The sequence below is a fragment of the Phlebotomus argentipes genome, unplaced genomic scaffold, assembly GCF_947086385.1.
Source record: "Phlebotomus argentipes unplaced genomic scaffold, Phlebotomus argentipes genome assembly scaffold_18, whole genome shotgun sequence".
Classification (NCBI taxonomy): Eukaryota; Metazoa; Arthropoda; class Insecta; order Diptera; family Psychodidae; genus Phlebotomus; species Phlebotomus argentipes.
In genome coordinates this window covers 10,440,863-10,453,644 of record NW_026776177.1, presented here as the reverse complement: position 1 = coordinate 10,453,644, position 12,782 = coordinate 10,440,863, and the positions used below count along the sequence as shown (strand labels likewise).

Genomic DNA, 12,782 nt, shown 5'->3' with positions numbered 1-12,782 from the left:
AGAGGTGAATTTCGAGTGTCGATGCGAGACGCCATTGTCGGCTTGACGTTTGGAGAGTGTTCGAGGTTTGTTGTACTCCCGGAAAAGTGTGAAAACGCTTTGAAAAAGTATACGCGTCTGTTTGAAAATATCTACATTTCATCCCCCAGACATGGCTCTAGTGTGTGCTAGTGAGTATTTATCTGAAAACCTCGTAAAATTCTTATAATGCACATTTTCTTCAAAGTGAGGTTAATAACAAATTTTCTCCGGCAGTAACAAATGAAGTCCCGGATCAGCCGGTTGTTTCCCCACATTCGGGGGCAATATTTGAGAGGCGTATCATTGAGAAGTACATTGTGGAGAACGGATGTGATCCCATTGATGGCAAGGAGTTGAAAGTGGAGGATCTGATTGAGATCAAGACACCGCCTATCGTGAAGCCGAAGCCTCCGAGTGCCACCAGTATTCCGGCAACGCTGAAAACTATGCAAGATGAGTGGGATTCGCTGATGCTGCACACTTTCACGCAGCGACAGCAACTGCAAACAGCTCGCCAGGAGCTCAGCCATGCTCTCTATCAGCACGATGCGGCGTGCAGAGTGATCGCGCGTCTCAATAAGGAAGTCACGGCTGCCAGGGAGGCTTTGGCCACGCTGAAGCCGCAAGCGGGCATCAATATTACATCTGGAGTTCCGCAACCGGTGAGATTATTGAATTTCACAGCCTTCAAAACGGTTTTGCATGTCTTTCGGGTGTTTCTTTGCAGTCTATCGGTGCAGAGGCGGCTGGAATTGCTACACAGCCGGTGGAGCAAGTGGGCATGAGTGCTGAGATTATCCAGAAGTTGCAGGAGAAGGCAACAGTGCTCACGCAGGAGCGTAAGAAGCGCGGAAGATCCGTTCCGGAGGAACTTATCGGACAGGAAACTATTCGCGGATTCCACACTCTGGCCTCTCATCCGGGTCTCCATTCGGCCAGTGTGCCCGGAATACTGGCCCTGGACATTAGTGTATCAGATCATAACAAGATCATCACTGGTGGAAATGATAAGAATGCCGCTGTGTTCAATAAGGACACCGAGCAGGTGATTTCCATCCTCAAGGGTCACACAAAGAAGGTGTCGAAGGTGATCTATCATCCTGAGGAGGATTATGTGATCACTGCATCTCCTGACACGACAATTCGCATCTGGAACGTCCCGACATCCCAGACAACTCTGCTTCTTCGTTGCCACGATCAGCCCGTCACTGGATTGTCTCTGCATCCCACGAGTGATTACATCCTCTCCACATCTTCTGACAAACACTGGGCTTTCTCTGACATTCGCACTGGCCGTTTGCTGACGAAGGTCATCGATACATCCGAAATGGGTCTCACAACAGCACAGTTCCATCCTGACGGATTGATTTTCGGCACTGGCACGGAGGATTCTCAAGTGAAGATCTGGGATTTGAAGGAGCAGAGCAACGTGGCGAACTTCCCCGGTCACACTGGCCCCATCACAGCGATTTCCTTCTCTGAGAACGGATATTATCTGGCCACGGCGGCTGATGACTCGTGTGTGAAGTTGTGGGATTTGCGTAAATTGAAGAATTTCAAGACCATCCAACTGGAAGATGGACAGGAGGTGAAGGATCTCTGCTTCGACCAGAGCGGAACGTACTTGGCGATCGCAGGGACGGACATTAGGTGAGTTCCTCACATTGTGACTAAGATTGTGCCTACAATTGTGTGTTTCTCCGCAGAATTTACCTCTGCAAGCAGTGGCAGGAACTGAAAGTATTTCAGGATCACACAGCCATGGCCACCGGTGTGCGATTTGGTAAGCATGCCCAATACTTGGCGTCCACGAGCATGGATCGAACCCTCAAGCTCTACGGCTTCGAATAGAATATCTGCAAACTCCAAAAACAAACAATTATTCAATATCTCTGATTTCGTGGTATTTTAATGAATAAACTGATTGTAGAAGTAAATTTTAGATGTCATATTGCCATTATTATATTCTGCAGTTAGGAGGAAAGTTCCTAGAGTTGTTAGGATCTGCGTAGCGTAGATAGGATTTCGTACTAACCGTAATAACTTTCAATGAATTCAACGAATATTCTATGTATTTCTTATTGCGTAAAATTTTTATTTTGAAGTATTTTTAATTGTAGCTTACGAATACAATTAGTGGAAATTAAAATCGGTGTAAAAACGTAACAGAATGGATAGTCTTCACTCTAAAGTGCTCAAATCCTTCTTTTAATTCTGTCGGATGTCTTCTTCCATCATGAGACCAAAGTGTTTTCCACTCAGGTAAGGAAAATCCATATTTCTTCGTTGAATGTTGGTCAGTGGCGGGAAATTTGGGTAGCGCCCTCACGCGAATGGTGACTGCACAAGGCGCGAGAGGGAAAATGAGAGCGCAAGTGGTGAATTCGTCGCTCTCGCACGCGAGAGAGTCCTTGCGAGAGCCAAGAAGAGCAGAAGACGCCATATTTTGATTTCGTTAAGTTTAGTGAAATTTGTAGTGTGTAAAATTGTTAATTGTAAGAGTAGAGAAATTGTGTTAATTTATGTTTAATCACACGTCAATAGTTCCTGATGGTGGGCAGCACGGGAACGGTGCTGGAGTTTGCAGAAAACGTGAGTTTGCAGCAGTTTGGTGGTTTTTCTCAGTCGGGTGACCCTCGAGTGGCTGCCCTGAAGTGTGTGTGCGGGGGTGGGGGAGCGCTGCTTAGTGTAAAAGTGGGTGGCATTTCACGTTCAATGTTATTATTGAGTATTTTGCCCGCGAGGCCGCGGGATGGGGGCCGCAGTGGGGCGCATCCTTGGGTCGGCGGGGGGCGCATCGCGTCGGCGGGGTGTTGCATAATGACTCCGAGGGAAAAGTTGTCAGTGCGCGGGCGGAAGTGGGAAGACGCGCGGCCGATTGTGTGGGCCAAGGAAGGCAGATTGCGAGGGCTCCTGCCTGGGGGCGGCGAATTAATCAATTTTCCACCGTTGCGCCGTATTTTCCGGCGGTGCTGCACTTTAATGGAATTTATAATATCCACAGTCGCCGGTTGTGTGGTGGAAAATTAACGTGTTTTCATCGGAACAGAAAGCGGGGGTACAAAAATACTCCTTGTTAAATATTTAACTGAAAATCAGTGACTTTATTTTCACGAGGATTATTACGATCATTACTCAATTACACAGCATAAAGGCAAGTGGGAGTCCGGATGGCAGTGGAAAGTGGGCATGAAAATTTGATTAAGAGTGAGCCAGGGTCAAAATTGGGAATTTGTGATTTGGCCTATGCTATAAATAGGTCTTTTGACCACATAAGATTAATTAGTTTCTTGCCACGAAATGAAATTGAGCTGTTGAATATTTTAAGGTAAACAGTGAGATACAGTTTTGCAAGTGAATTTTTGAGCTTAGAGTTAATATTAACCGGAATCGCAAGGTAATTATTTAATAATTTGTGATGAAGGATACGATGGCGCAAATAAATTCCGTCTTAATGTCTTAAGGGAATGAACACAGTATGAAAAGGATGAAAAGCTAGTTGTATAGCTATGTAGCAGTGGAAATAAATTATTCTCATTGTGTTACATGCAAATTTGACAATTTCTGGAGGTACAATAACAGCCTATTATTGTCCCTTGGTTTTCTATAATCCTGGATATTAAATCATCCGGGCAAGTGAAACATTCGCTTAAGGGTTATTTGGATTCAAAGTTCTGTCCACCTTAAAGTCCCACCCACAAGAGTTACGTCAAATCCCTCTAAAACACTACCAATTTCTTCATGAGCAACGAACCATGTGAATTTTAAAGTGAATTAAAAACTTGACTAGAAATTGCAGATCAATTCACGTCAATAGTGGAAAAGTGTATAATTTTGAAAGGCTTAAGCAATGTATAACAATAATAGAACAGCTCAAATCCAACAAAATTCTTTAAAAAGATCAGTATCTGTACGTAATGGTTATTGGCATTAGATAACAATACTACTAATGGAATTTTAATGCAATAAAATCATATGAAAATAACCGAAATAATTATTCTATCAGCGGAATTGCAGTAAATATTAAAGAGGTTTAATCTAATGGATAGAAATTAGGGATTATTTTCAGCACTTTCCCTATTAGAGCAATTGTGAATTCCACAAACTCATTTATAATGAAATTGACACTAATCGGAAGCGCCTTCTTGCATGGTTCTATGTAATCCCAGAAGTTCACGCTTCTCTTCCTTCTCGTACGGGTTGATTTTCTTGGAAAACAAGCAAAACAAGACAAGGGAATATCCTCGGATAATCTTGGATAATTCAGCTCATCCTCATTCAGAGATAGGATGAAATAATTGTAATTGATAAGCGATGATGTGGAGATTATTTGCCTAAGGCTTTAATTTTTCGACAAAATGATTTTCTACGAAATCTTGGCATCACACTTGTCACCACAAATGTCGAAATGCTTTCATTGATGACCTCAAAATCACACACCAATGTAGTGTTCAAAAATACGCGTTTTTTATCTAACCACGCATGCACAGTCTCGTGTTGAATCTCAGTCGAGTATAGTTGAATTCTAGTTGGAGAATACAGGGAAAGTGTATTTGAACGAAATCCAATTAATATTGTAAATAGGAACACATCAAAAGCACACACATATCGCGCATTTCCTCCTACGGTTGACGATCAAAAGGAAGGTTACATGATGAGAGTCTGAATTCCAGCAGAGCTTCTAGGAAAACGGCAATTATTTTCATTTGATTTGATTTTCTGCAAGATTTGACTGAGTGAAAGGGAGCTTTTCCGCATGTCTATTTATAGATTTTCGTGCTGTCTCAGGGTGAAAGGTAACGAATTCAAAGCTCATTACAAGATGAAATTGCTTGTGAAATTATCTGTGCGGTTGAAAAGTGCATGCAATCCGTAAGGATTTCCTTTGCTCACGGCAAGATGGGTAAAGTGGTTTACCGGAATGTTTTTCTTTCTGAAATTGCTGTCGAGTGGAATTTGAGACATTTTTCCCAACTTTTGGCGGAAGTTTGTTAAAATTCCCTTCTTTCGTGTCGCGGTTTGAAGAAGTAAAAAAGTCCCTCGAGAAGATTCACTCTGCAGACACTTAGCAAATTGTTGCGATTCACAGCCTTGTGTTGTTAAAGTGTTAATTAAAGTAATTAAAGAATTGAGTGTGTGTCACAGAAATATCCATGTGACTCTTGCTTGTTCATTTTCCTCTGCGCGTTTCTGCACGCGAGACTGAACAATGTCCAGGAGAAGGGTGCGAAGGATGGAAAGATGATGGTGGAGAATTTATTGAAGATTTTCATGTAAAAGTGTTTTATTCATTTTTTCCACACTTTCTCCAGTCTTTCGCTCTCCTTCACACTTTCACCGCGCGTCTCACGAGACTTGGTAAGCTGAGGGCATGGGTGAGATTGAAGGGACGAAAGGAGAAAAATCCATTTCCATATCTTCACACTCCACCTCGTGTGTGGTGGCCTTTCTGCCATGCCTCTGCACATACATTTACTGAGTGGTGTATGGTGCAAAAAAGAATTGAGGGGTGGCCCAAGGCGGGTTGGGACGGATATTCAAAGTGGGTGAGTAATGTTTCCTTTTACTCATTAAATAATTTATCATCCCACTTTGGTGTGGGCGCCCTGAATGGAATGGTAAATCACTGGCCCCACCATCGCATTCCGCTCAGACAGTCAATGCCATAGGTCGTGGTATCAATTACGAATTCATTCTGCGATTGTCAATCAATTCCAACCCTATGTCGTCCAGGCTGTGCTGATACGCTTCGACCTTCGACCACTTTTCACCGCTCGAAAAAGCGCTGGGGAAAGTGTGTCGATGGCTGTGATATATGAATTTGAAATATGTTCTAAAGTATTCCAGGCATTTTCCCACCTTATCGTGTTTCGAGACAATTTTCTGTCGCCCTTTCTTCGGACACACCAGAAGCACGAATGTGTCAAAATAGCGAGATTTTTACATTCTTACAAGTGGCTGATAAAAAAGGAGTAAAAAATTTGCAAAAACCTGAGGAAAATATCCGTGACGAGGGATGGGAAGCGCTTTTAGCAATATATTCTCCACGACGGTTATTGTTCTTTGACACTTTTTGTCGGGTGGGGCGGCTTCCAGAGGATTTGCCATCCATTTGTGTAAAACGGGGTGGATAACTTGCAATATTCACGTTGAGGTCGTAAAATTTTATTTCCCCTACATTCATGAAAATGCTAAAGTTTCTAAGCAAAGGCATGAACTTCGTTACAGTTCTCTCTCGGCTTTTTAATGGTGAGCACGTCAATAAATTTGATTGTGCAGGCAAAGTGTAATTTTTTTTCTTCTTTTTGAAATCCATATGGCTTTAAGAGCGCTCATTTCAAGGGATTTGGCTTTACACAGCTTGAAATTGATGTATTTTTTGATGAATGTTCTCACAGGATTTCTTTACATTAAACCCCTTTAAATGGAGTTTTAGACTTTAACTATAGTCCCGCCCAATTATGCATTATTAATTACTGGTCTCAATTGATCTGAAAATCTTGAATCTTTGAAATGAAAATGGGAAAGTCATTTGGAATATATTTGTCGATTGACGAAGCAGAAAACTTGATTTCCTGTCATACTTGTTGTTTGGAAAAAATCTTAAGACGCCACTCTTCTTATGTCCGGTAGTTGCAAAGTGTTTGGAATAACTTTGCCAAGCATAAAACACTAAAGATGGAGCAGAATTTATGTTTTTTGTTTAACTTAATACACTTGAAGTTAGTAGAAATATGTACTTTATTAAAGACATAAACAAATAGTAGAATAAAAAATAATAAATAAAATTTGCGAAGCTTCCTCAGATAATTATAAAGCTACAAGCAGAATTTTAAGGAAGATTAAATGTCTTGTGAGTTTATTTTAACCGTTTTATTACGACAAGAGCTACAATGTGTTCTTCAACAGCCTTTTGGCATAATTTATCAGCTCCATCATGAAAGCGACTGAAAATCCCTTTTGAATTTTACACTAAAATTGAGAAAATGAGTTAAAAGAGACTTCCTGACTCACACCTTGGGTTCGCAATTAAAATGTTCAATGGAATGTGGGAAATACGGCCTTTTGTGATGTGAATGAACGGAGGGATACGTAGTATAGAACTATGTACGTATTTCTTCCCTCGGCCGAAATATCTACTGAAACGGATAAAATATTCTATTCTTGCTATTCTCTCTCAAATATTTGATCTTCACGTCCCTTAAATTGACAGTGGGAGTGTACTTGAGAGCGTCGCTTGGTGTGAAAAAGCTTAAGAATATCACTTTGGCTGTTTAGATACATAATTGATGGTGTTCTGAGTGCGACGAGGCGTGATGGCTGGTGAGGGAAAATGAGAATTGCACAACAATTCTAATCATTGAATGGGGTGGAAACCATATCGAACCTTTGGGGATGCGGAAACTTGAGCAATTTCGAGCTGTGAAAACACTCTGTTTTGGGTTGAGTTTCCCAAGAGAGTGTTTCTGAAGGTTTGTTTGCGGAATATTTGCAAATTGTATAGAAATTTCATTTTATTACATTGAAATTGGACACACACACAGCGTTTTAGTTGGAATATTGATTTTCCTTCACTCAAACTCACCATATCACAGTGTGAAGAGATGAGAAAAAGTTTCTATGTCAGTGAGTTTCAATACTTAATTAAGAGGGATGCAATGGTGGCACTGATGTACTGCATTGAATTGAGTGTGGGTGAGAAGTTTGCTAAGTGACATGCTCAAAGTTTTTCCGATTCAATACCAATGACTCTTCGTGTGCAAATGCTGAGGAGATTGCCAATGTGTGCTCAAAGAAAAGTCAATAAATTTAATATTTATTGAATTTTCAATGTGTGAATAAATCGTATGGAATGGTTGAGCATTGCGACATTTGACCTTTCTATTAACCCGACGATTTCAGATTGATTTCCAATGATAGTAAATCTTTATCTGCTAAAAGATTGCTGACCTTTCATTAGCTTCTGCAGTTGCACAGAAGATAACACTATTGCTAGTGGGATGAATACAATAAGAGAGAATTCGAACTATGAACAATATGAGTGTTAGAAGATGAAATTGTCTTCGGAATTCTCTTTTCGCTCATAAGCTACACCTTGAGGGATGCACTAGGGGATCATTGCTCATTGAAAGGAACGCTTATCTTGAATTCTTGAATGCATATTTATTTTTAGTAGACCAAGATGGTGTGTTTGCTTAGTGATGTCCTTTCTCTATTTTCCCAGGAATCAAGTAATTGAAGCATTTTACATGCGACGAAGGACTTTCTCCCACACAATAAATGCAATCGGCTGCCGAAGTGGATGGTGCTTCAGATGTGAAGAAAGGTACACACAGGAATCCAAATGCCAATGGGAAAACTCCGTCGTGGTGACCAGACAAGAGATTGTTCTTTGAAATTTCCCTTGGATATTCTGTAAGTGCGTCAGTTTTTGTAACTTTGTTGGTGAATTGCATTCTTATCGATTTGCTGTAAAATTTAATGATAATGATTTCCGCAAATTACTACTCAAAATCACATGTCAGCCAGCAGTCTATTGGTTTATGATAATAATGTGACACCATCGAGGATATGCATTGAAATGCGACAAGTGATAGTGGGAAGAGTCATGTTGAAAATTTAAACTATATACAAACCACAGAATAAAATCTGTGTCAAGTGTTTTGCACATTTGCAGTTGTATTTCTCACCCTCTCTCGACGATGTGAGGATGAATAGTGTGAATCTCTAAGGAATTTGTGATGCATTTCCATTTCAGATGGCTCCCTAAATCTGCTATCATGAAGCCTGTCGGGCCAGATATTTCATATTCCGAGTATATTCTCGTGGTTGGAATTTCCAGACCAAAATTGGCGGCTCTCTTTCTCTCTGTCATGATTATTTCGCTTTTTTTCACCTTCCACGTCTTATATGATCGCGCTGTATTCAGTATGCAGGTACATCATATTTCACTTCTACATATTTTAAAAACCATGTGCGATTTAATAGAGCTGTGAGATGATATTTGGTACATTTTCCAGGTAACACCAACAACGGATGGCGGATATTCAATGGGAAATCGCCGCAATGTTTTCGACGATGCTGGTATTGTCATCAATCATCCCATTGTTGTGCCGAATCGTGTTCACTTCCCCAAAACGGGTCGTCGCCTTCCCCAGGCGCTGATAATTGGGGTGAGGAAGTGCGGCACTCGAGCCTTGCTAGAGATGCTGTATCTGCATCCGCGCGTCCAGAAGGCCGCCGGTGAGGTGCACTTCTTTGATCGGGACGAGAACTATCTGAAAGGCCTCGAGTGGTATCGGAAGAAGATGCCGCACTCCTTTCGCGGGCAGATCACCATTGAGAAGAGTCCAAGTTATTTTGTCACACCTGAAGTGAGTTGTGTGATAAATTGTGTTGATATCTGGTGGACCCTTCTGGCTAATGCGTGTCTCCCCTTTTTCTGTCTCTCCTGAAGGTACCTGAACGTGTTAGAGCGATGAATGCTAGTGTTAAACTATTATTAATTGTTAGAGAGCCAGTCACAAGAGCAATATCGGACTACACCCAGCTGAGAAGTCACTCAGCCACGGCAACACTCCCCCAGCAGAGCACCACGAGTGGCGGTGTTGCTCCATCGACACAGGTGTCTCGGTAAGTCCCCCATTTTTCACACATTTTCCACTTAAGCCAAATTGTCGATTCACTCACCAATTAACGTATGCCCGACAGACATTTGGGGATTTAGGCATTAGATGGGAGGATTGTGTGGCTATATTTTGCTGGAATTACTCTGCTTAGGGTGGGATATACTCTAAATTTATGCTAAAGTATCAAATATCGTACTTTATGGAAAGTACATGAATACCTTTAGAAGCAACGAACTTGATATGGTTTCAGGAATTCAGAGCTGAACACCACACAGAATAATTGAATAATAAGTCGATTGTACAATGTGTCAGTGAATGTCTATAATCACATTAAATCATCTTATAGCTTCACATTTAAAATATATTGCTATATTTTGGTTTTATCAAGAAATGAGCACAATTAAAAAATCATGATATGATAGAGACCTTCAGAAATTTGAATGAAAAAATGAACGTTTGTTTATGTTTTTGGTACGATACTTGGTTTGTGAATCGACCAACTTTCCATGCATCCGTGCTTATGAGATATTTATTTCCTCCGCATGTCCCTCCCATTTTTCCCTACTGCATTTTAATTTTACGAAATCACACGTGACTTCTCTCTTGATCCACTCCATTCATTCGGAATATCCTCTTGTCGGCTTCTCTTGGCTTCTTTTCCATCTGATTTGAGCACTTTTGCTTTTTATGGCACATCCGCAAGCTTTCGTTATTATGGTTTGTGTTGCTGTGAAAATTTTATATGCGACTGCAGTGTTTAGTGATTTTCCATGTTCTTATTTGTATGAGTAAATCTCTTCTCCCAACACTTAATATGATTTCTGTGGTGTTTGATAATGTGTCGATCTAGAGAGAGGGTTAATTGGGTTTCATCAATTCAATTCAAATCGATACTTAGTTTGTCAGCAAATCAACGTGATTTTCGCACCTTCGGACTCCAAATCTCCTGAGAATTGTTAATTTGGACTTATGTGTCTTCTTATTTCTGACCCTCCTCAATCATCGTGAATAATTCAATTAGGCGTGTGTCACTTTGTGCTGGCAGTGATTGATTAATTATTTCGTCGGTGGTTCAATTTCTAGTGACGGAAACAATTCTTCCTTTTATTCCTCCCTCCCTCTTTCCTCCCAAATGTTCTTTTGTGGCACGGCTGCTTTTTGTGAATGAGTGAATTCATTTGGTAGTAAAGTTTCCATGTTGTCGCGCAGACTAAAAATATGCCCAATTTTACCCCAATTCACACTTAATTATTCAAATCTCCTGAGGAGCTTGTCTTACTAATTTGTGGTACAGTTTCTTGTGGGGAATATTGTGGCCTTCCAAGTGTTTAAAATTAGGCATGAAGTAGCTGAATAAGTGGACGATACACTTACCCTTTACCTACGTCAATCAATAGTTCGGGGGCATGATAAAATGTTAATTTAAATTTATGGGGCAAGGGCATAAATCAAGATGAAATTTGAAATTGGCTTTTGAGACATAAATTCTCTTATCGTGGACGTGATTTCTTAGAAAGAATGTCGTGCAAAAATGCCAGACATCGAAACTTAAGTTCCATGCACTTTGTGTCAGTGTTACATAAATTGTGGGTGGATAAGAGAGGAAATAAAGTTCTGTAGTTGTCACTAATTTATCTTGGATGAGCTTTCGAGGTTTTCTTTCTCAGTCTTTATTGATAATTTTATCGGAAATTTACAGTAGTTCAATCCATGCTCGAATGTTTTCTTTTTGCAATCATCGATTTAATTTAAAATAAACTATATCTTCTTCACTTTTAACTCTTGAGTATTACGTTGTTCATTTTGCTAAATAAAGAATGCACGAAGAATTGACACAATGTTGTTGCATAAGTTTGCGCTTTGCTTCAATTTATTTCACCATTGAATGAGTGACTCAGTGAATTGATTCATTGCTTGTCTGTAGTTTGTACACTTTTATGTGATATTGTGCGCTTCCACAATGCTCCATTTGCAATGTTTTTATTTTAAGTATTACAACAAAGTGTCTTTGACTAACTTTGATGTCTACCTTTGATTGTGCAGAAATTTCGAGGAACTGGCTCTCTATCCCAACGGATCCGTCAATGAGTCCTATCGTCCGTTGGTCATATCAATGTACCACTTGCACTTGCATCGATGGCTCGAGGTATTTCCGCGTGAACAGATGCTGATAGTGAATGGTGATCAGTTGATTGACGATCCACTGTCGCAGTTGACAAGAATTGAGACCTTCTTGGGCATTCAGCACAGGATAAAGAGTCAAAACTTCTACTTCAATGCCACCAAAGGATTCTTCTGCCTGCGAAATGAGACGGGCGACAAGTGTTTGCGGGAGACAAAGGGGCGAAAGCATCCCCACGTGGATCCGGCCGTTATCAGTAAATTGCGTCGATTCTTCGCTGATCACAATCAAAAGTTTTACGAGTTGATCGGTGAGGACTTGGGGTGGCCTGAAGAGTGAGAAGCATACTCAAAAAATCAGTTTTCTTCCTTTAATCATGATAGTAATGCCATACATTTGTATATGGTTTCAGCCATATTTCATTCTTTATAACGTTAGATGTGACAAAGAGAGTCGCAAGAAGGGCCATGTGAATCATATCTTTTGTTATTTCACATCAAAGTAAAGTCACAATAAGAACAAAAAATCGTAGTGAAAATGATATCGTAGCGGAAAATTGCGATAAAGTTTAGAAGAAAAAAAAAGGTAAAAGAGATAAGAATAATATATATATTTTTTGAATAATTTTTAATCTATCTCTACAATTCAATTCATCAATTGCTAAGAGATTTATCGAATGCAATCAAACATTCCTCCTTGTAGTGTGAGAATAATAAGATCCATTTTGTTTAGTGAGAAGAACCAAAGTAATTAGAGAAAAGAAATAGATGAAAAGGTGACACGTTGATGAAAGTAATTTCAGTGCTTCTAATAGGAATGTTTCATATGGCTCTCTCAATCAAATAATAGCAAAGGCAAGAGAATTGTAGTGAGGGGAAAAGGTATTTTATTAATCCACCTTTGTTACACTGAAACGCACTAGAAGAAATCCTTCCAAAATATTCTTTCCATTCCACTATCATTATAGAGTTGTGACAAGATGAGTAAACCATGCTAGGATATCATGACAA

General features: G+C 40.2%; 2 protein-coding genes across 2 annotated transcripts; both read left to right on the top strand.

The window, feature by feature from the left end:
- Positions 1-34: 34 nt before the first annotated feature.
- LOC132259835 (pre-mRNA-processing factor 19) lies at positions 35-2,184 on the top strand. The gene is made up of 4 exons (XM_059757630.1): positions 35-170; positions 256-683; positions 749-1,671; positions 1,728-2,184. Exons 1-4 carry the CDS (start codon positions 152-154, stop codon positions 1,870-1,872), a joined length of 1,515 nt encoding a protein of 504 aa, XP_059613613.1. The 5' UTR covers positions 35-151; the 3' UTR covers positions 1,873-2,184.
- Positions 2,185-2,464: 280 nt separating this feature from the next.
- On the top strand, positions 2,465-12,782 carry LOC132260404 (heparan sulfate glucosamine 3-O-sulfotransferase 5). The gene is made up of 6 exons (XM_059758477.1): positions 2,465-2,613; positions 8,246-8,436; positions 8,780-8,957; positions 9,042-9,395; positions 9,479-9,654; positions 11,694-12,782. The coding sequence occupies exons 2-6, from the start codon at positions 8,366-8,368 to the stop codon at positions 12,109-12,111; spliced, it is 1,197 nt and encodes a 398-aa protein (XP_059614460.1). The 5' UTR covers positions 2,465-2,613; positions 8,246-8,365; the 3' UTR covers positions 12,112-12,782.

What these genes read in the sequence shown, in the direction of transcription:
- LOC132259835 (XM_059757630.1), top strand. An exon ending in CATCTGGAGTTCCGCAACCG is followed by an intron (nt 684 to 748) that starts GTGAGATTATTG and finishes GTTTCTTTGCAG; the next exon opens with TCTATCGGTGCAGAGGCGGC. An exon ending in ATCGCAGGGACGGACATTAG is followed by an intron (nt 1,672 to 1,727) that starts GTGAGTTCCTCA and finishes GTTTCTCCGCAG; the next exon opens with AATTTACCTCTGCAAGCAGT.
- LOC132260404 (XM_059758477.1), top strand. Translation starts at nt 8,366, where the DNA reads ATGCCAATGGGAAAACTCCGTCGTGGTGACCAGACAAGAGATTGTTCT. An exon ending in GTTATTTTGTCACACCTGAA is followed by an intron (nt 9,396 to 9,478) that starts GTGAGTTGTGTG and finishes TCTCTCCTGAAG; the next exon opens with GTACCTGAACGTGTTAGAGC. An exon ending in CCATCGACACAGGTGTCTCG is followed by an intron (nt 9,655 to 11,693) that starts GTAAGTCCCCCA and finishes TTGATTGTGCAG; the next exon opens with AAATTTCGAGGAACTGGCTC.